The sequence below is a fragment of the Sinocyclocheilus anshuiensis genome, unplaced genomic scaffold (assembly GCF_001515605.1).
Source record: "Sinocyclocheilus anshuiensis isolate Anshui unplaced genomic scaffold, SAMN03320099.WGS_v1.1 scaffold2388, whole genome shotgun sequence".
Classification (NCBI taxonomy): Eukaryota; Metazoa; Chordata; class Actinopteri; order Cypriniformes; family Cyprinidae; genus Sinocyclocheilus; species Sinocyclocheilus anshuiensis.
Genome location: NW_015544285.1, coordinates 62202 through 82892, shown reverse-complemented (window position 1 = coordinate 82892; position 20691 = coordinate 62202). Strand labels below are relative to the sequence as shown.

The following is a 20691-nucleotide window of genomic DNA, read 5'->3' as shown; positions in this document are numbered from 1 at the left end:
TTAATACACGAGTTTCACAATTTGAGTTGAATTACTGAAATAAATTAACTTTTCCACGACATTCTTATTTATTGAGATGCACCTGTATAGTGCCCCCCAAAAGTATTTGGATGCTTAAGTTACACTTTTAAAAGTATGAATATCATTGCATTAGATAATAAAATATCAAACACAATTTATTTTAAAGACAGCGCAAGCACATTTTCAAGCAAAATATTGAAATATTTTCATGTCAACACAACACTGCAAACATAGAGTTAACTTTAATACATTTAAAACAGTGACGTTTTGGCCAACTTCAATGCCTTCACCAGACATCCTAAAGAAAGTTTAAAACAGTAAAAATACTGTTCCGAATGAAGACAAAAAGTGCACTTTCCTAGTTGTCAAATGTTAGTGGAACATTTTTAATGATATAGGAAACTCATCGCATCATTTGTTGTCATTGATATTTTGGATCGATTCTTTCCCAGGCATTGATGACGACCTTATAAAGCAGAACAGAAGACCAGGCATGACTAAAGGACAGATTGAATTCAGCACAAAAACTCCCCATTTGATACTCACCCTGCTGCCCACCGACCGTCTGGACAATCCCACCAAGAAAAACCGCAAGAAGAGATCAGCAGCAGACACATCCATATGCTCACGGTACAGAGAGAAAGAGTGCTGGAGTGTGTGTGTGTGTAGCATGTCCCTGGAATACTTGATTTTTTTACTGAGAATCAGATATTTTTGTATAATTTTAACTGTATGTTCCTGCCAACACACATTAGAAAAGCTAGATTGTGACAAAATGAATGCTAGTATAAAAACAGATGCAAAAAGCTAATATAAATGGCTCTGAAGGATTTCAGTATTACGCATAATATAAAGTATTTTGTCAAGTTACCTTTATTTATATAGCACTTTATACAATACTGTTAATACGTTAAGCAGAAAAATAATAGAATCAATTATGTAAATTTCATCAAATATGAGACAAATCCAAATTCTGCTGTAAAGCAGCTCTAATAAGACAATAGTGTCATTATACAGCTCAAGTCAGTTCAGTGTTGATTCAGTTCAGTTCAATTACTGCGTAAAGTTCATCAATTATAAAACAAGTCCAATTCAACTATAAGAAGCTCTATGGAATACAGTAGTGTCCAGTGTTGGGTGTAACGCATTACAAGTAATGCGAGATGTGAATGTGCATTAATTCATCCCACTCACAAAAAACAGATTTGCTATTCATCAAAATGAATTAAAACAGTGAAATGCAAACTCAGAATATGACGCAAACCTGCAATAATTAAATATGTTAAATAACACAAATATATCTAATACCATTTTAACCAATGTCTTTGCTGCTGACCTTTGATGATCCAGTTCAACCATACTAATAAGCAAAAATGACTTTAGATAAACTAACAATTGTGCTTCTTTTTTTTTTTATTGCGTTTTTTATTGTGTTGAACCTTCTCCTGCGTTCTACTGTACAGACGTGAATTTACTTTTCCTTCAGCCTGAGGTTTATTCATTACACTTTTTGATGTGAAAGGGCTTTTACATTTGCTATAAATAGAACTTCTTATATTAAAAACAATCAAGCCCTGCTCATATTGAAAAAGTCATGTAAAAGTAACGCAAAAGTAATGTAACGCATTACTTTCCATAAAAAGTAACTAAGTAACGTAATTAGTTACTTTTTTAGGGAGTAACGCAATATTGTAATGCATTACTTTTATAAGTAACTTTCCCCAACACTAGTGTCATTATTCAGCTCTCATCCGATTTCATGCAAAAGCACTGTGTGAAAAACCAATCAGGAACCAACAGAGACACTCAGAGCTGGATGAGATTGATCCCAATGCGTGTGCTTGTAAAATAGTAGTCTAGATTATATTGCATCACACACCCACAGAACGCTTGCAGCGACTCGCCCAGGGAGTGTCACGTCTGATATGCAGTCTGCATCTTGTCTGTCCTGGGAGTAAATGCTCTTTTAAATTGTATTTGTTCTGTGGAGTGGTTTCCTCTCTGCTAAGCAACATAGAAATGGTCACATTTAAATCAAATCTGAATTTGTTGCTGGAGTCAAAACTGGACAGCAATTATTTAAGGGTTAGTCCACCATCCATCATTTGTTCACATAATTTACAGTTTTGTTCCAAACTGACATTATTTCTTCAATGGAGCACAAACGGTGAATTATGTATTAATTTTTTTAAGTATATAGAATTCTAGAATTAAGAATATAGAGTTGTTATTGTTAACTAAAACTAATTGTTAATTGAAATCAAAGTGAAATAAAATAAAATATAAATATTAGATCCAAAACTTAAACATATTTCAGTTAGTTTCGTTTAGTTGAAGCACTAAAATTGGAAATAACTGGAAATAAAATGAAAAACTAAAACTGAAATAAAAAATAAAACTATGTAGTTATACTTAAAAAATAAAAATGACAAAAGCACATAGTACAATTAAATTTCAGTCTGTTGGTCTTATAAAAACACTCATTTTTAGGTAAACTACTTTTTAAACACAGCATGATGCATTGAAACCAATCATTTTCCCTCCTCCAGGACTGATCAGGGCTGCTGTCTGAGGTCTCTGTATATCGATTTTCGTCGGGACTTGAACTGGAAGTGGATCCACGAGCCAAAAGGGTACAAAGCTAATTTCTGTGCGGGGAACTGTCCTTACCTATGGAGCGCAGACAGCCACTACAACATGGTAAATATTGATCAGACTGAGTATGTTTGAAGGTTGGATCAGGACTGCCAGCTAAAAAAATACACCGCCCTGCATCATATTTGCTGAATGAAATCCAGTGCTGGTTGCTGATTACAAAAATAGTGTCTGTTTTGCTTCAGCACATCACACTTTCTCACATAATCTGATATGCGTTTTGTAGCATTTTTGCAGTCAACAGTCATTTGTAAGGTGAACAAGTCTTATATTATACCATAATCGTCAGAAAAACTGCAACAAAGACATGATTCCTTTCTTTCTCTAAACTAGATTACAATTCTCAGTGCATTTTCACATGTACGATTCTTCTCGATGCTTCTCTTTGTCATTAAAACTGAAAGGCATTGACATTTGAATGCTTGTATGTGCAGTGTTCTAGAGTTCACTCTAAAATGTTGCATTTAGATGTTGTTTTCTGTGTCTGACTCTGCTTACAGTGTTTCTCTTGTCTGTCTTCCTTTTAGATTATCCCGCTGTATAATAAAATGAATCCAGAAGCATCAGCATCTCCGTGTTGTGTTCCTCAGGACCTGGAGCCCCTCACCATCGTTTATTTCCTAGGCCGAACCCCCCGTGTGGAACAGCTCTCCAACATGGTGGTCCGGTCCTGCAAGTGCCGTTGATGCAATGGAGAGAGAAGACGGAGAACAGAAAACAGGTGGATCGGATGAGAGCAAACTAACATCTCAATGAACGGCATCTTAAAGGGAAACTACACCCAAAAATCAAAACTGTCCTCATTTACTCACCATTATGTCGTTCCATAATTGTATGCATTTCTTTCTTCTGACAAACACCAAATATTCTGAAGAATGTTGGGAACCAAACCATTGACTTCCATTGTGACACTGAGACATTTCACAAAATGTCATCTTTTATGGTCAACAGAAGAAAGAAATTAATCTTTATTTTTGGGTGAAACATACCTACAAACTTGTGGTAGGAGGAATAGCGTATAATCATACATCAAGCATCTTCAATACAGGAGCGATAACTGTCTCCTGCATTGGTAATAGTCTAATAAATAAGCTTGTTGACTAATATCTCCTCGCATTTTCAGTATCGCAACAGTGACACACAAAATACACGCCAGCAGTACATCTTTTTTAGATTTTGTATTAAGTTTACTGTAGATCGGTTTATATTTTTGCAAGTGTAAATAGTTTTGGTGATGTTTATATGTGTTTATTTGCTAAATACAATAAATTTTGATTAGATAATATTTTGTGGCCTTTTTATTCATTTTCGTTACATTTATAGAAGTTTCTCGAAGTAGATTATTGGCTGTGGCTTATATTTATTCAGTATACGGCCCAGCGAGTGGCCTACTCTCAAGGTTTCCTTTTTTTCTTCAAACGATAACTGTGTGGTCTGCACTCGCTGAAAATGCAGATTTGACTAGTGGACTCAACAGCCAGATGCGGTTCGAGGTTAGCAAATCTCCGACGTAAACAGGATGTGAACAATTTCCAGACACCGACCACTCACGGAACGCCAAATTTAAACGCTTGGGGTTCAGGGTTTGTGGTGACATGGCAGAAAGAACAGTGGGCGAAAAGCGGGCCGACCCACCGATTCGTAATCGCCTGTAGGACGCGTTTCAAACGCACCATGTGATGGCTTTGATTTGTACAATCTGGCAGTGCCATCCACACCCTATAATGCTGAGCGATATAATTTCGTCTGATCTGTGGGAAGTCGGAAGGAATGTTGACTTGGCCTAAATATCGCCTGTTTGTTTTCGTTCTGCCTATAAAGCCTCAACGTGTCCTTTAAAAACCTATAGCTGCTGGCATGGCCTTAAAAGTTTGTTTTTGAGTGAAAAACACTGCTTAAATGTTTATCTGTGGCCGGTGAGAATGATCTGTCGGGAATGACAGGGTTTCTGTGTTTGGCTGCCAGAGCTAAAACAAGCAAATTCCTCTGTCTCTTACTCAGTGAAAACAACTTTTATAACTTGATAGGAAATGGGGGATGCAAAGGGAGAGAGGGAGAGCGTATTGTTACATAACCGTCCTTAAAATGAACCGACAGAAATACTTATTGTCGCTTACGCAACATTGACTCAGCGTCCTCCGCAAAAGGCTGATTGGTGGAGTGCAAATTCGAAACCTCAGGGCACGAAAGAGGACGATCAGCCGTCTGAGGGCCGTGTGGTTTGGGAAGAGCAGGCTGGGTGTGAGAGCAGCTTTGGGACACATGGTTTTAATGGGGTGTGAATGTGCACAAGTGTCGTGAGAGCTGCATAGCAGTCTAGACACAGCAGACTGTGATCTCAATTATCAGCCATTGGTTGAATCCTTGATCCTGTAGATCAACATTTTTAGGAAAATTTGAACTGCATTACAACAATTTTATTGCATTCCTGTAGCTCAAATCTGAATGCAATCTAAGTCGCTTTGGACAGAAATGTCTGGAAAATGCGTAAATGTAAGAAAAACAGTTCTACATAACAGAAGGGTTATTGTTACTGTGCTTTTTCGGTTGAAATGAATATACCTGTGATGTAAATGCGCATGCATACATTTTTTAAAACTAGCAAGTTGTTTGAAGTCATAAATATTTAATATTCTCCAAAACCATTATGATCATCTCACCATCTAAGGGCAGTTCTTTTTTTAGTATCACTGAGATACTATTACAGTTTTTAGTAATGTTTTGAATCGGTTTTTACTTTTATATTTTCTTTTTCATTTTAATTTTAGTTAAAGGTTTTAGTAATTTTGTTGTTGTTTTTTGTCATTTTTTGCTATTGTTTCTTATAGAGTATGTCTATATAGATTTTATTCATTTAATTTCTGTTTTAGTTATTTTAGTACATCAATTTAAAGCTAAATTACTGTAAATGAAAAATGTTGCTTTGGCAAATAACTGATTTTTTAAAAGTATATTTTATTTCAGTTAATGTTAATTATTATATATACTTGCAAAGAATGTTACAGAAGTGAGATTTTTTTATTGTTTTTTTAGGATAACTATAATAATCCTGCATGAAATTCTGATCGGTTTAGGAAAATAAGACACCAATATTGAATATTGCTTTATAAATATGCAAACGGCAACACAAAATGTAGTACAAAAAAGCCAGGATCCTAGATGTGATGTGACATTTATGGGGCACCATGGCCACTTACCTTCATCAAGAACCCAGGACAATGACAGATTTTAAATGGTAATAAATATTTATAATGTCTAATCACTAATAATAATTTTTTCAAATGATCTCTTTGGCATTACTGATTGAGCCTTTGTTTGTATTTGTCTGGAGCAAAGTCTAGATGGAGAGACAGACAGATATTCTGGCAGTTCATGTCTATAAACAAGGAAGATTCTTGGCCATAGCAGAGCGTGTGAGTACTCGTATAAAAGACCAAAATCATAGAAAAGCTTTTATGGAGAGGATGTCAAGCAAATTCTCTATGCAATCTTTCAATGCCCCAATAATTATAAAAACATGCTAAAGATAAGCATCCACTGCAGCAGTTACAAAATGGCTTCTGAATGCCTACATGAATAGAAAAAGCACTTATTTATAGTTTGTTTATATATTTATAGAGTTCAGAGGGGACGGCAAAATGTTGCTTCACACCTGCATGATATATAAAGCTAATGTAAAGCTACAGCTTTCCACATATATGCCACAAAATATGACCTGAAACGTTTTAAGTTTATTTTATTTTAATGTCAGCCCAGGATGCCAACTAATGCAAACTTATGCTAGATTCATTTTATGTTATATACCAGTTTATCAAATATATGCTGTAGTTTTCACCACAAAATATTAGATTTGTGTATCTCATGCTTTTAGAAAAGTTAAAGGGCAGCGTGTTTGTTGAATGTGCCAACAATTTCTGCATTTGCCAATGAGGAAAAAACTAGAAAGAGAAGAACAGAGAAAGCATTTAGAGAAGCTATAACTGATTTGAATTAAAGCATTATGTCATTTAGGGTGTATTTTGTTAGACTATTGGGTTCTTGACATCTCACGACATGAACAGCGGTTGGTGTTATTGAAATGTTCGACCCATAATGCCCAGAAGCTAATCTTGTGGATGAGCGCTTCAGCCAAAAGTGAATCAGGTTTTTAAATGTAAACCGTAGCATGGAAACACCAATTAAGTAGTTAAGAAATGACATCTTAGACAACTTCATAGTTAGATTTTGTTTTCGACTCATTACTGTTGATGGTGGAAATTTCATGTTTTGACTTTTCTAGCCGCTGTCTATATAAATGTGGTTTTTAGCTAATCAAGAACAGTGATATTGACCCTTCAGAAGTAGGCTACAAATTTCGAATGCGAATCATTCTAGAACGTTCCTCTAGATACAAACCAGCACACCACCTCATTGCCAAGGTTTTTGTATTCTTTCAACTCAGAATGCAAAATCTCCAACCACACAAATGGAAACGAACAAATCAGAAAAACAGTAATGGAATATATGATCTGAAGTCATGTTCATGCAGTGAAGCTGATGAGATGTGAAGTGTTGGATGTGTGGAGATTTTTTAGAGGTTACTTGAACATGTCTTGCATCCTGTTTTTACATCATCAACTCCCAAGACAAAAAAGATATTTGAGAACGTTATTATGCAGTTACTAAGAATTGTCTCTGCCAAAATATCTAAACAGTGTCTGCTTCAACAAGCAACAGCTGTTATTAGTTAGAGTTGCACTGTAATAAGTGGAAAGTATAGAGTAAATGTACTAGAAGACTTTTCTGGGCAGTTATGTCTATGAGATAATCTGAACTTAATATTGTACCTATTACATCTTTGCTTTAGTTATGTTGTTTGATGGTATTCCATAATCATCTATGCAGATCAAATGACTTGTGTTTCTGTCTCTATATCTGGCTTGATCCCTTACTAAAAATTTAACAATGGTTTTTAGTAAAAGTGTAGTAACCATGGTTTGGCATATTGATTGTCATTTGTATAACCACAGTTTTATTACAAATACCATGGTTAAACTATGGTTAGTGTAGCAAAACCATGGATAATATGTGACCCTGGACCACAAAACCAGTCTTAAGTCACTGGGGTTGTTTGTAGCAATAGCCAAAAATACACTGTATGGGTCAAAATTATAGATTTTTCTTTTATGCCAAAAATCATAAGGATATTAAGTAAAGATCATGTTCCATGAAGATATTTTGTAAATTTCCTACCGTAAATATATCAAAACTTAATTTTTTATTAGTAATATGCATTGCTAAGGACTTCATTTGGATAATTTTAAAGGCGATTTTCTCAATATTTAGATTTTTTTTTGCAACTTCAGATTCCAGATATTCAAATAGTTGTATCTCAGCCAAATATTGTCCTATCCTAACAAACCATACATCAATTAAAAGCTTATTTATTTATGTATAAATCTCAATTTTGAAAAATTGACACTTAAGACTGGTTTTGTAGTCGAGGGTCACATATGTGTTTCCATGGTTTAACTATACTAACTATACTAATACTAACTATAGTTACTATAGTAACCTTTTTTTATATTTTATTTGTAGTAAAACCATGGTTAAAGGGATAGATGTGTTTTACTGCTTGGAGTAAAATTTCAACATTAAGTTCTGCTGTTTAAATCTATATGCGAGGACCCTATTGGAATTGCTCAGTTTCTTCACATTTGAATCACATTTTGAGGGCCTAAACATGCTCGAAAACTCATGAAACTTTGCACACGCGCCAGAAGTGGTGAAAATTTACATCTGATATGGGTTTCAGGAGTGAGTGTGGCAAAATGGCTCAATATAGCGCCACCTATAAAATTTCAATGAAGTGCCCCTCGAGCTATGTTTCACAGACATGTACGAAATTCGGTAGACACATGTAACACACCAATACCTACAAAAAAGTATCTCGGTACGAAGTCTGAAACCCAACAGGAAGTCTTATTTTGAATTTTCTCTGCAAGTTTTGTGTCATTTTTGCCATTTTCAGGCATTGTATTTAAACAAATTCCTCCAAGAGATTTATTCAGATCGACACCAAATTTGGTAAGTGTAATCTAAAGCCCTTTGTGACGTTAAATTGCGAAGATTTCGAGTTTTCATTAAAGGGCGTGTCCGTGGTGGCCTGACAAACTTTGATGTTTCGCCATGAAATAGGATGATGTTATAATTCAGACATACAATGTCCGATCTGCCCCAAACTTCACATGTTTGATAAGAGTCCTGTCTTGAACACATGCCCATGCCCATATTCAGTTATAGTCATAGCGCCACCTGCTGGCAACAGGAAGTGGCATGTTTTATGCTATAACGAACTCCTGCTAGAGATTTTTATGGCATCAACATTATATTTTGTCAGTCTACTCTAAAGGCCTTTGCAATGTTAAATTGTGAAGATCTTGGGTTTTCGCTGAAGGCCGTGTCCTTGGCCTGACAAAGTTTGGTTTTGCCATGGAAAAGGAAGTTGTTGTAACTCAGCCATACAATGTCCGATCTGCCCCAAACTTCACATGTTTGGTAAGAGTCCTGGCCTGAACACATCTAAAGGCCAATATTCACTTATAGTCATAGCGCCACCAGTTGGCAGTAGGAAGTTTGGCACATATAAGTGACTTTGACACATTTCTCCTATATTTACCACTTTAAATGCATTGCTCACAGTTCGCTGTTTTCCTAAAGTCACCGGGTGGTGGTAAGCCTGGGTACGAGGGCCCTTTCGACACTGCTTTCAGCTTTAATGATGTTTGTAATTCAAATCATTTTTCCAATCTGGTTTTAACTGTTTGGGAGTTTTGACAGGTTTCAAGTTCCTAAACCTGCATTTAATTTATTCCATGATTATCTTACTCTGTACAAGATTATGGAACAGGGGTTTTACTTTTTTTTTATAATAATTTACAAAATTACATAGTTAAATGTTTACTTCCATGAGACTGCTTTCCAAGTCCAGGTGCGTCACCGACCACTTCTGAAGCAAGACATTGCTAAACATTTCCCCTCAGAAATCGATCGCAGTCACGCTCAGGTTACGAAAGGAAACAGCTTCTGGTTCGAGACAACATTAGTATTATGGGTGTAGAAGTTGTGTTAGGTGGGGCTGAAGTGCAGAGGTAGAATTTAAGGGTGCTTTGGAAGCCCTGCGGAAAAGCTCCTCTGTAAACCGCCACCATGTGTTTGTCCTCTTCCCTCTAAATACCCCCTTTACTCTGCAACCAGTATTTATCCCCACAGCCAGGGCCTTAGAAAAGCCATTCCTGGATCTGTCTCACGCTGGGACATACTCGCTCCCTCTCTCATTCGCCTCGTCTTCCCACACCAAAGGCATTTAAAAACTCATCTAGCTCCTGCTGTGCAAATTCACCATCGAAATTGCTTCTTTTTGTAAACATTCTGTTTGTGCACATGCTGTAAAATGTGTTTGGGTAAATGTATAGATATCCGCTCTGGAAAGTGAGCAGTGTTCAGAGCGGGTCTGTGTGTGTAAGCCGCAAACCTGCAGGGCAAATATAACATTTGTACAAACAACCGACTGATTTATGCCCTGTTAAGCATTTTTTTAAATCACGGGATACAATTTGAGAAAACCCTGAGATTTGCCCAGTTCAGATGACCACAAGAGGGCGCTTAATAATGTGTACATGTTAAGCAGTTAAAGCTTGATATGGAGCATGTTAGCCCCTGCTGGTAGATTCTGTATCTACAACCTCCAGCCAAAAAACATATGGATGGACGTTCAAAAGTAGCCATGTAATAAATAAGATTTCTCCATTTTCTCCAGTTTTTTTTTATTTATCTCTTTGTCTAAAATCAGCTGTGATGACTAAAAAAAAAAAATCAGAAATGAAACATCATTCAACAACCAAACATTTGTATTCATGACAATAGAATTATAACCAATTTGGCACACAAATAAAATTACATTTCAATAAACAATGTGCTTCTTACAACAAATTGTCTCCTATTTTCTCAAAGTATATCATGCAAACTATAAACAGTATTTTTTATATAACTAAAGCATGTAACTATAATACTAAAAACTATTACAGGAATATTAACAAGCAAGACACTTCAAATAAAATATCACTCCTAAAAACATAACAGCGTTTACCATTCACTTTTTTTGTGGTTACAAATCAGAACACTAACCTATTACCTATTACACTGACAGCATAAAAGTTACAGTGAATTCTATTAAATATTATGACTAAAATATGACAATTGGTGGCAGTGACAAATTAAACATTAAAACAAACATATGATTTGCTGATTTTTCACATTTCTGGCTATGTTCAGAATAGAATACTACATTTATTAATTATATGTAAGAGAACACATTATTCATGTAATTTTACATAGTGGGATACACTGTTGACATGACTTCATGAAGCATGTGTTATTCAGCATGGCATCCAGTTACTATTTTGAAAATAAAATATGGTTATTTTGCAAAAATCAGTTAAAAAGTGAAGGGGAAAAGGAGATGTTTAATGTGGATGATTATTTTCAGATTCATCTGGAAATGGATGGTAAAGGTAAGTAAATTGCATTGTGAGATAGGCTACAGCACTTAGTACAGTGTGCTCTATTATTTATTGCACATTTCAGCAAATGGTGTTGGCTTTCTGGACATTAGACCTTATGCACAGTTTGCACAGCTGTTTAAAAGTTTGGGGTCAGTAAAAAGTGTTTAAATGAAATTCATCGTTTTATTTAACAAGGATGCATTCAATTGGGATTGACAATTGGTGACAGTTAAGACATTTACAGAATAATATTACAAACATTTCTATTTCAAATAAATGCTGTTATTTTTTAAAAAAGTGTCATGTTTCCACAAGCAGCACAACTGTTTTTAACATTAATAATTGATCATTTCTTGAGCAAATCAGCATATTAGAATGATTTATGAAGGATCATGTGACACTGAAGAAGACTGGAGTAATGATGCTAAAAATTCAGCTTTGCATCACAGGAATACATTACATTTTCAATACCTTGGACATAACCCCCCCCCCCCATTAAAAAGTCACCCCAAACTTTTGACAAAAGTACATACTGCAGAAATTGTACTATGCTATTCTGAACTAAACCACTTTATGTTTGTCCGGGAGGCATGAACTGTTTTTGTACAATGCACAAACCATTTTAATTTAAACTATATTTGCACACATATTTGTGATGGTCTGGTTATGTGTGGCATCTTCAAACTGCGATGCTGAAAGCCCATTGGTCAGATGTTTATTTGTCAGGTTTGAGGTGGAGGTGTTGGAGGGTGCGATGGAGGTTGTAGTTCACTAGTGATCTCCCTCTGCAGTCCCACAGGATATGAGTGGGGAATCTGTCTCGTCATGCTCCTCCTCTTGGCTTTGCGTTGGCGGTTCTGTCCAGCAGGTTTGACCCGATCACTAAGAGCGTCTGAGGACTCGTCGATGTACGCTAGGTTTTCACCAAAGAAGTCCAGAAGGGAGGGATGAGGTGGACTGCAGCTGTCAACCAAGACGACAGGAACATCCTTCCGACTTTCCAGTGATCTAAGAGTCCCTTCAGCTCCAGACTCCAGGTCCTCTGAGTTACGGGAATTTGACTCATATTCATATTCCGACCAGGATTCCGAAGGTGTCTCGGATCTCGTTCCAGATTCTGAAGGGGACCTGGAAATGGCTCTGGATCCGGGTCTTGATGGTGGTTTCAGCTCTAACCTTGAGACGGATCTTGACGCTGGTCCTACCGTCAGCCTCGATCCTGGTCTCACCTCACACGCCCCATCTAACCTACACCACGACCTGGATCGGGACAGCGCTTCAGACCTGATATCAGACCCTGGGGTGTACTTGCACACAGGCCATCCGAGAATCAGGTGTCCGTTCTCTCGGATAACATCGGCATCGAGGGAGATCCCATGAGCCAATCCCGCTGCGCTCAGTCTTGGGTGGCGATGATGGCGGTGACGCTTCCGTCTACGTCGCCGTTGGAGCTGAAAGGGGTCGTTGAGATCCAGTGGCACAGGAATACGGAAGTCCATGGACATGTTCTGGATGTTCTGAGTCCAGTCTGTTGCATGGGCTCTCAGCTCCTCCATCTAAAAGAAAAGCACAGTATCATTAAAAAAAAAGAAAAACTTATGGGGAGAACTTATGAGAATTAACTTATGAGAAAGTTATTTTTTTGCAATACAAGCAGTAAAAAGGTGGTTAATAAGAGCCTAAAAACATGAAAAAAAATGTTTACTAATACTATACACTGACAATAAAAAGTTTGGGGTTGGTAAGATTTTTAAAATATTTTTAAAAGAAGTTTCTTATTCACCAAGGCTGCATTTATTTGATCAAAAATACAGTAAAACAGTAATATTGTTAAATATTTTCTACAATTTAAAATAACTCTTTTCTATTTTAATATAATTTAAAATGTAATTTATTCCTTTGATGCAAAGCTGAATTTTTAGCATCATTACACCAGTTTTCAGTGTCAAATGATCCTTCATAAATCATTCTAATATGATTTATTAATATATTAATACATATCTTATTAATATGTTGAAAACCTTTGCTGCTTTTTTTTTTTTAAACCGTTATACTTTTCCCCCCATGATTCTTTGAAATAGAATTCTTTTGTAGTACTATTAATGTCTTTGCTGTCACTTTTGGTCAATTTAATGGATCCTTGCTGAATAAAAAAACAACAACTTTTGAACAGTAGTGTATATCTCACATACAAATTTGGTCCAATTTGCAGATTTATTTTAAGTAGTCCATATCACAATAGTAGTCCACTGTGGAAAAACTTGAATAAATCCATTGTTCATTCTGTCTGTCTCACCTCTGCACGTGTTTTCTTTGACAGCACTCTAAGCCAGTTTCCAATCATAGTGAGGATAGATGCAAAATACGCCAGACCAAACACTATCCACAACCACACCAACGGCTTGTACAGGGGCATTCCATCTCTCCTATTCTCTGGAATAGAGGAAAGAGAAAGATAATGACACAGGGGTGGTGTGGCCTGGTGGTTGAAAGCTCTGGGCTGGTATAATGGGAAGATTGCTGGTTTGAAGATTGAGCCATGGGCAAGCACCATTGTTTAAATGAGCAAAGCACTTAAAGAAATATTCCGAGTTAAATACAAGTTAAGCTCTACCAAAAATATACACCACCACTCAAATGTTTTGGGTCGGTTTTTGGTGTTTTTGAAGTGTCTTATGCTTAACTAGGCTGCATTTAAAAAAATACAAAATAAATAAATACAGTAACATTGTGAAATAATTTTACACATTTAAAATGATTGTGTTCTATAATATATTAAAAGTAATTTATTCCTAAATTTTCAGCAGCCATAACATGATCCTTCAGAAATCATTCTAATATGCTGATTTGATTATTATTTTAACAGTTTTTATATATATATATATACATTTTTAATAAATATAAAATATAAATATCTAAATTACTACAAGCAAAACATTACAGATACAAATATTTTAAAAAGTGATTAAATTTGGTCTGTTACAGTTCAATACCTTATCATTGACTAAAATGACAGAAAATGTAGTCAGTAAATCGGGAAATGGATTTAATGAATATGGCATAATAAAATATATTATATAAATTTAAAGCTAATTTTTTGGCAAAAGACAACAAGTATGATTAAAGCAACAAAAAAGTATAGAAAAAAAACACTAGACTGAGTTTGGAGTTTGTTGATTAAATGACATGAAAACACTGAGAAGACTAAATTTAAATTGAGTCGATAAAACTGTTCCTTTATTAGGTCTACTGTAAGTCACTTTTAGTCATGACTAGATAGATTAGAGATGAGTGCCTGCTCTGGTCTAAAATTACAGCTATTACAATTAATTCTATTACAATTAGTGTCTATGGCTTAAAAACAGATAATTAGATGATGTAAATGACTGCAACTTCATGGCTGTCTGGATCCAATGACCACAAAACATCCTGCAATTCCAGGCGTAATACAATATTGAGCTCCTTAACAGAATTATCATACGGTCACATGACACAGTAAACTAAATCATATGTAATGATTATTGTATGTAGACATCATATATCTGTGCACCTGCCACATAGTCCCCAAAGCCCACCGTGGTCAGGGTGATCACGACAAAGTACACCGCTTCCAACAGGCTCCAGCTCTCCACTTCCTGAAACACCATGGTCGGCATGGCGATGAAGACTAAGCAGCCAATCAGGATGGAGAAGACAGCGGAGATGACACGGACACTGGTGGGCTTCACACCCTTACGCTGATCAGCAGGGAATAAATCAAGACGATTTTCAACATACCCTGACAACACAATACAGCTATCTTTGTTATTTTGGAAATGATTTGATGCGTATTAGTACTTGGGAATCGGGTTGGATTCACATAAATCTTTATAAGCAAAAATGCTAAAAAAAAATTTCTTAAGATACATTCTAAGACATTGTAATTCTTAAGAGGTTCTCAGGTAATTTCTTAAGAATGTCTTTAGTCTTTAGTGTGTTCTGATTGTAAGGTGGTTCTTGTTGAAGACTTGTTGAAAAGACTTGGCCGTCTTTTTGCGCTGCATGCAGTTTACAGTAATAATCAGAATGAGGCATGACACTACAGGCAAAAGCATTGCTTTTTCATGCACTGGTCAGTTTTAAGATTTTGGGTTATTTGGCTTCTCATGTGTTGTTTCAGACTAGTAGAAAGAAAACATTCAAAATACATATTTAAGTGTTTATTTAATTGCAATTTATCTATTTGCGTCTGTATATTTCTTTTACAATGCATATCTCTGAAGAAATCTCCACTTCAGCAGCACTCACATACACCAGACTTTACTTTTTACTCCTATCTATATTGTTTTTATAGAGGGGTTTGTTCATAGGTAATTTGCCTGATGTTGTACATTCCTAAAAACACTGTGATTTTTTTTTCTTCTGGGAATTGACATTATTTTCTATAGAAGTTTATTTCCTCCATGGAAAAAACACAATGCAATTGTGACTTTTTATATTACAATTCAGATTTTGCGATATTTTTGAAGATTATTGTGAGATATAATCAAATAAACAAACAAAAAGCCCTCTTTTTTCCTGCGATTCAGAACTTACATCTTGCAATTTTGTCTTTTTTCTCTGAATTCACATCTCGCAATTCGTTTATATAAAAGTTCATATATCACAATTCTGATATTTTTTCTCAGACTTGAAAGTTCATATTTCAGGCTTGAAAAAAGAAATCTTAATTAAAATCTAGAAACCTTTGACTTTATGTCACCAAAATGAAACAAGAATTTTCAAGAAATTGCAGTAAAAATATTTGCAATTTCTAATATGTGACCCTGGACCACAAAACCAGTCTTAAGTGTAAATTTTTCAAAATTGAGATTTATACACCATCTGAAATCTGAATAAATAAGCTTTCAATTGATGTATGGTTGTTAGGATAGGACAATATTTGGCTGAGATACAACTATTTGAAAATCTGGAATCTGAGGGTGCAAAAAAAATCAAAATACTGAGAAAATCGTCTTTAAAGTTGTCCAAATGAAGTTCTTAGCAATGCATATTACTAATCAAAAATTAAGTTTTTATATATTTACAAAATATCTTCATGGAACATGATCTTTACTTAATATCCTAATGATTTTTGGCATAAAAGAAAAATAGATGATTTTGGCCCATACATGTGACCCATGTTTTTTTGGCTATTGCTAAAAATATACCCTAGCGACTTAAGACTGGGTTTGTGGTTCAGGGTCACATATAATCAGTCAACTGCAGAAGTATGGTGATATCTATTAGTTTTTTGTTTTTTTTGTAGTAACTGTCTAGAAGTTCAGCACTCGCCATGTACTTTAAACAGTTGTTTTTAAAGAGCCTGTTTCAAGATGGCGCTCATGTTAAAGGTTATTCTTCGTTACTGTCTTTAGAACAATTTTCAGAAAAAGATTTATCTTTTTTATTACATTACTATGAAATGTTTCATAATACAATACGATTTCTGTATCAAAAGTTCATGTTGCAAATGCTCTTTACAATGAGTTGTTAATACAATATGTCATCACTTACTGTTTTATCTGTTCATCCACATTAATCTAATTTTCTAATGATCTGAATTTGAATGAGTCACTTACCAAGAACAGAGTCTCTATCTTTGCCACCGCTCTCCTCAGCAGGGTGCCCAGGTGGTCTCCAACCCCTGCTAACAGTATCCCAAACATGGGGATCCCCACCAGAGCATAAAATATACAGAACAACTGACCGCCTTTTGTCTTCGGCGAAATGTTTCCAAAGCCTAGAGAAGAGGAGAACATGTGAAATCAAGCTCTTAAGATGAAAATAAAAACTCTAAAGTGAAAAATCTCACCGATAGTGGTTATGATGGTACCACAGAAGAAGAAAGCATTGGATGGATCCCATCTGCTGGTATAATTTGATGTGCTTCTGGCATCCACACCTGCTTCAATGGCATCAACCACTTTCTAGAGTGAAAAGATGATAGATTTATCAATGATGCCCCAGTGTACATATATCTACACAGACATCTACACACACACACAGAATATTTATAAAAATACCTGTTGTTATTTTAAAAAATTGAAATGTTAATTAAAATAAAGCTCAAATAAAATCAAATATTAAAAATAAAAACTTAAACTTGAAAATATAAAAATTAAATTTAGAAGTGTTGTCTTGGCAAGTAATTGAAGTAAGTACTAACTAAAATTAAATATAAATATTATATATTATATAAAACAACAACACAACAAAATTAAAAAGGACAAAAGCATATTACAAAATTAGTAAAACTAAAATTTGCTATAGTATTTGAATACCATTTTAGTATTTATTAATATTTTCACTTGCCTTTTATTTTATATTTTGTTTTCAGTTTTATAATTTTAGTTCAAATTATTGTGTTATGTTTTTGTAATTTTATTAATTTTTATAGCTTTTTTATATTTCTACTTAAGTTTTTCATCTAATATTTTATTTTAGCTTTATTTTAATAAACATTTCCATTTTTAATAGCTTTACCTAGACAATTACTGGTTATATACACTATAAAGAATTATTTTTCTTAGTAGTAAATAAATAAAGATTATTGGAAGATGTTATACATAAAATACTATTATAATTCCATGTTTAATTCGCTGTGTTGTTTGTCATTTCTTTGTAATTAATTGTGAAACTTACTAGCAATTTCAGAATGTCAATTATTTCTACACCAACTCCCCAAGTTATAGATTGTAATTCCACGTAATTTTTTTACATTTACGTTTTCAAACAGACCTCTGTGAACTCTCTCAGACTGTGAGGGGTGACGCAGCTGTGGTTCTGTAGGAAAGCCATTCGAGACGTCAGCAGCTCGTGGTGAGCCCATTCCTCCCTGGAGGACTCCAGCCAGCCGAACACCAGAGCCCCTAACACCAAATACAGCAGCACGGCTGCCAGGATGGTCAACAGTGTTGTGCACCGCATGGCTACGAGGCGCTGATGACGTCAAACAAGATGCCACATGCTGTGGATGAATGTTTTGGAAACATTGATGATCATGTGTCCATCAGGTTAGTGGAGCGAAGAGAAGAACGTCAAGGGAAACTAACACAATAATGAAATTATCTCTGCTTATCACGAACAATGAAGAAATGTTAGTGTGTTTTGACTATTTGGCAAAGTACAGTGGCCCCAAAAAGTATTTAGGATCACTTCAAAGTATGTAAAAATTACACAGATTTACACAGAATATCATTGCAAAACAAATTATTGCAAATTAAATCGCATTTCGAACAGTATCACTTCTTTTAGTGAAATGTTCTGCTTGAAAGTGTTTGTGCTCCCTCTATTTAAAATAAATGGCAGCATATTTGATATTTTGTTATCAATTTATTGATAATTTATTATTATGAGTGCCTAATAACAGAATATTTCATACAGGTTCACTGTATATGTAATAGAAAACAGAGATAAATTATTTACCTTATCAAAGTTGTTTTTCTAAATTCAATCTCTTCTCCATTTCCTCCATATCAGATGTTTGCTGTAGTCGTTTATACACTCTTCTTGTCTCTGCACGGCCTCTTCCACTGGCGCACACAAAAACCTGTGAGACATAATGGTCAAAAAATGCTCTGAACACCCTGAAACTGACACCAGATCAGTTTTGAGCTTCAGGAGCTTTGACCCAGTCCAGACACATAACAGGAGAGGGGTAAAGGCACAGAGGTAAGAAGACAACACATGACGGCATTGAAACAGAACTTCTGGCAAAGGTCTATGTAAACAAATTGTTCTACTGACAGAACCTTGATGCTCACCAGGGCCCTCTAGGACTTACTTTATAGACGCATGGTTACCGTATATTATGGTATACATTATGTTGTCACTTTAAGTATTTGCAATAATTTGTTTTACTTTACTGTGTTATGTTTTACATTGCATTTATTATGATCGTAAATATGCACAACTTGCGTGTGTGAAATTATTAAGAATTAAGTTTTTTTTTTTTTTTTTCAAAGAACATTAAATGGTTACAGATCTTACAAAATAGACAATTACAGATGGGTAAAGCACAAATAAAAAAAAGTCAAATATTTTGGAATAAAAAATTGTGTTGCTCCCAAGATCATAGAGAAGAATGATCTTGAATAAAGCCTTTCATTTATTAAATTAAAATGACTGATATTACACTGAAAAAAATTATACTACATTTTTTAAGGTAGTCTAAGTGGTTGCAAACAGTTTATTTTAGCTACATTAATAAAAAAACATGCTGAAAGTTAGTCAACTAAATTTGTTTATTTAAATGTAGCTAAAATAAATAGATTGCAACCATTTACCTTAAAAAATTTAGTAAATTCAATGAATCATTTTTTTTAGTGTATGTTTCTTAGACCTTACTTTATTAGCCAAGTAATATATATTGATACATCCTATAATAAATAGACTTTCGTACTAGTACACAATATCTCTATATGCTTAAGATTTACATTCAAACAAAGCAAATTCATAATCATTCATAATTCATCTTCACTCTCAAAAAAAAAAAGTACAAAAGCTGTCAGTGGGGTGGTACCTTTTCAAAAAGGTACACCTCTGTACCTTGTTTACCCCTAAGAAGTGCAGTTGTCCCTCAAAGGTACTAGGGCTGTCAAAATGACTGAAAAACTAAATTCGAATTTTCTACTTAAATATTATCAAAATTCAAATTATATTAGAATTTAAAGGCATAATTTCAGTTAGGGGGAAAAAAGCTTTTGGCTTCTCTCCTGAGGCCACAAGAGGGCGCATCGAGAAAAATATTATGCACGTTTCTTCAAAGCGTAATAAAATAACACGACTATCTTTGAAAAAAAGTGCATAATGTTTAAAATAATGTTTATAAACCATATATAATTAATAAATTTGCTTAAACAATTAGAAAAAAAAACAGCACCATGCATGTATGTATAGTTTAATACAAAGGACCGAAAACCAATCACAAAGAGTAGGCTACTTTCTTCATTTAAAAACATGAGATACAGTGGGATGGGAAAAAAACCGCCATAACGTCTTTAGACATGTTTTTTAAAAGTTGAACTTGCATTAATTTTACATGGCTTTCTAAACATGCCGCTCTCTGCGAGACGCGAGTGCAACGCTGATAGATGTCCCTCTAGAAAATGTGATAAATATGAGTTCTGTGTGAACGGCTTGGTTTCGGTTCTGACGTAAACAACATCTTCTCCACACTGATGCTCTCGTTTTCCGCAATATATGAATGACCAATCCGCCTTTCTGAAACGCGTTGATTTTTACAAAGCTTATCGGTCTGAAAAGCGAGGTGTGCTGTGATTGGTACATTGTGATTGACCGAAGCGTGTGATGGAAATGTTACGCCCCTTACCATACTGTGATGCCATGTCCCGGCTGGAGCGATGAGACTAGGGATACAGTGGGTACGGAAAGTATTCAGACCCCCTTAAATTTTTCACTCTTTGTTATATTGCAGCCATTTGCTAAAATC

General features: G+C 35.0%; 2 protein-coding genes across 2 annotated transcripts in view; one reads left to right on the top strand and one right to left on the bottom strand.

Moving 5' to 3' along the window:
• Positions 1–3489, top strand: part of LOC107698022 (transforming growth factor beta-2-like) — a 7095-nt gene extending 3606 nt beyond the window's left edge. Inside the window, exons 5-7 of the mRNA XM_016498930.1 lie at positions 474–651; positions 2571–2721; positions 3204–3489. Coding sequence (XP_016354416.1) covers positions 474–651; positions 2571–2721; positions 3204–3362 — 488 coding nt within the window. The 3' untranslated portion in view covers positions 3363–3489. The remainder of the gene's footprint in view (positions 1–473; positions 652–2570; positions 2722–3203) is intronic.
• An 8432-nt stretch (positions 3490–11921) lies between these two features.
• Positions 11922–20691, bottom strand: part of LOC107698021 (potassium channel subfamily K member 4-like) — a 9906-nt gene continuing 1136 nt past the window's right edge. Inside the window, exons 2-8 of the mRNA XM_016498929.1 lie at positions 18666–18789; positions 17979–18207; positions 17053–17167; positions 16820–16980; positions 14770–14956; positions 13516–13652; positions 11922–12775 (exon numbers count right to left, since the gene is read on the bottom strand). Coding sequence (XP_016354415.1) covers positions 11942–12775; positions 13516–13652; positions 14770–14956; positions 16820–16980; positions 17053–17167; positions 17979–18167 — 1623 coding nt within the window. The 5' untranslated portion in view covers positions 18168–18207; positions 18666–18789 and the 3' untranslated portion in view covers positions 11922–11941. The remainder of the gene's footprint in view (positions 12776–13515; positions 13653–14769; positions 14957–16819; positions 16981–17052; positions 17168–17978; positions 18208–18665; positions 18790–20691) is intronic.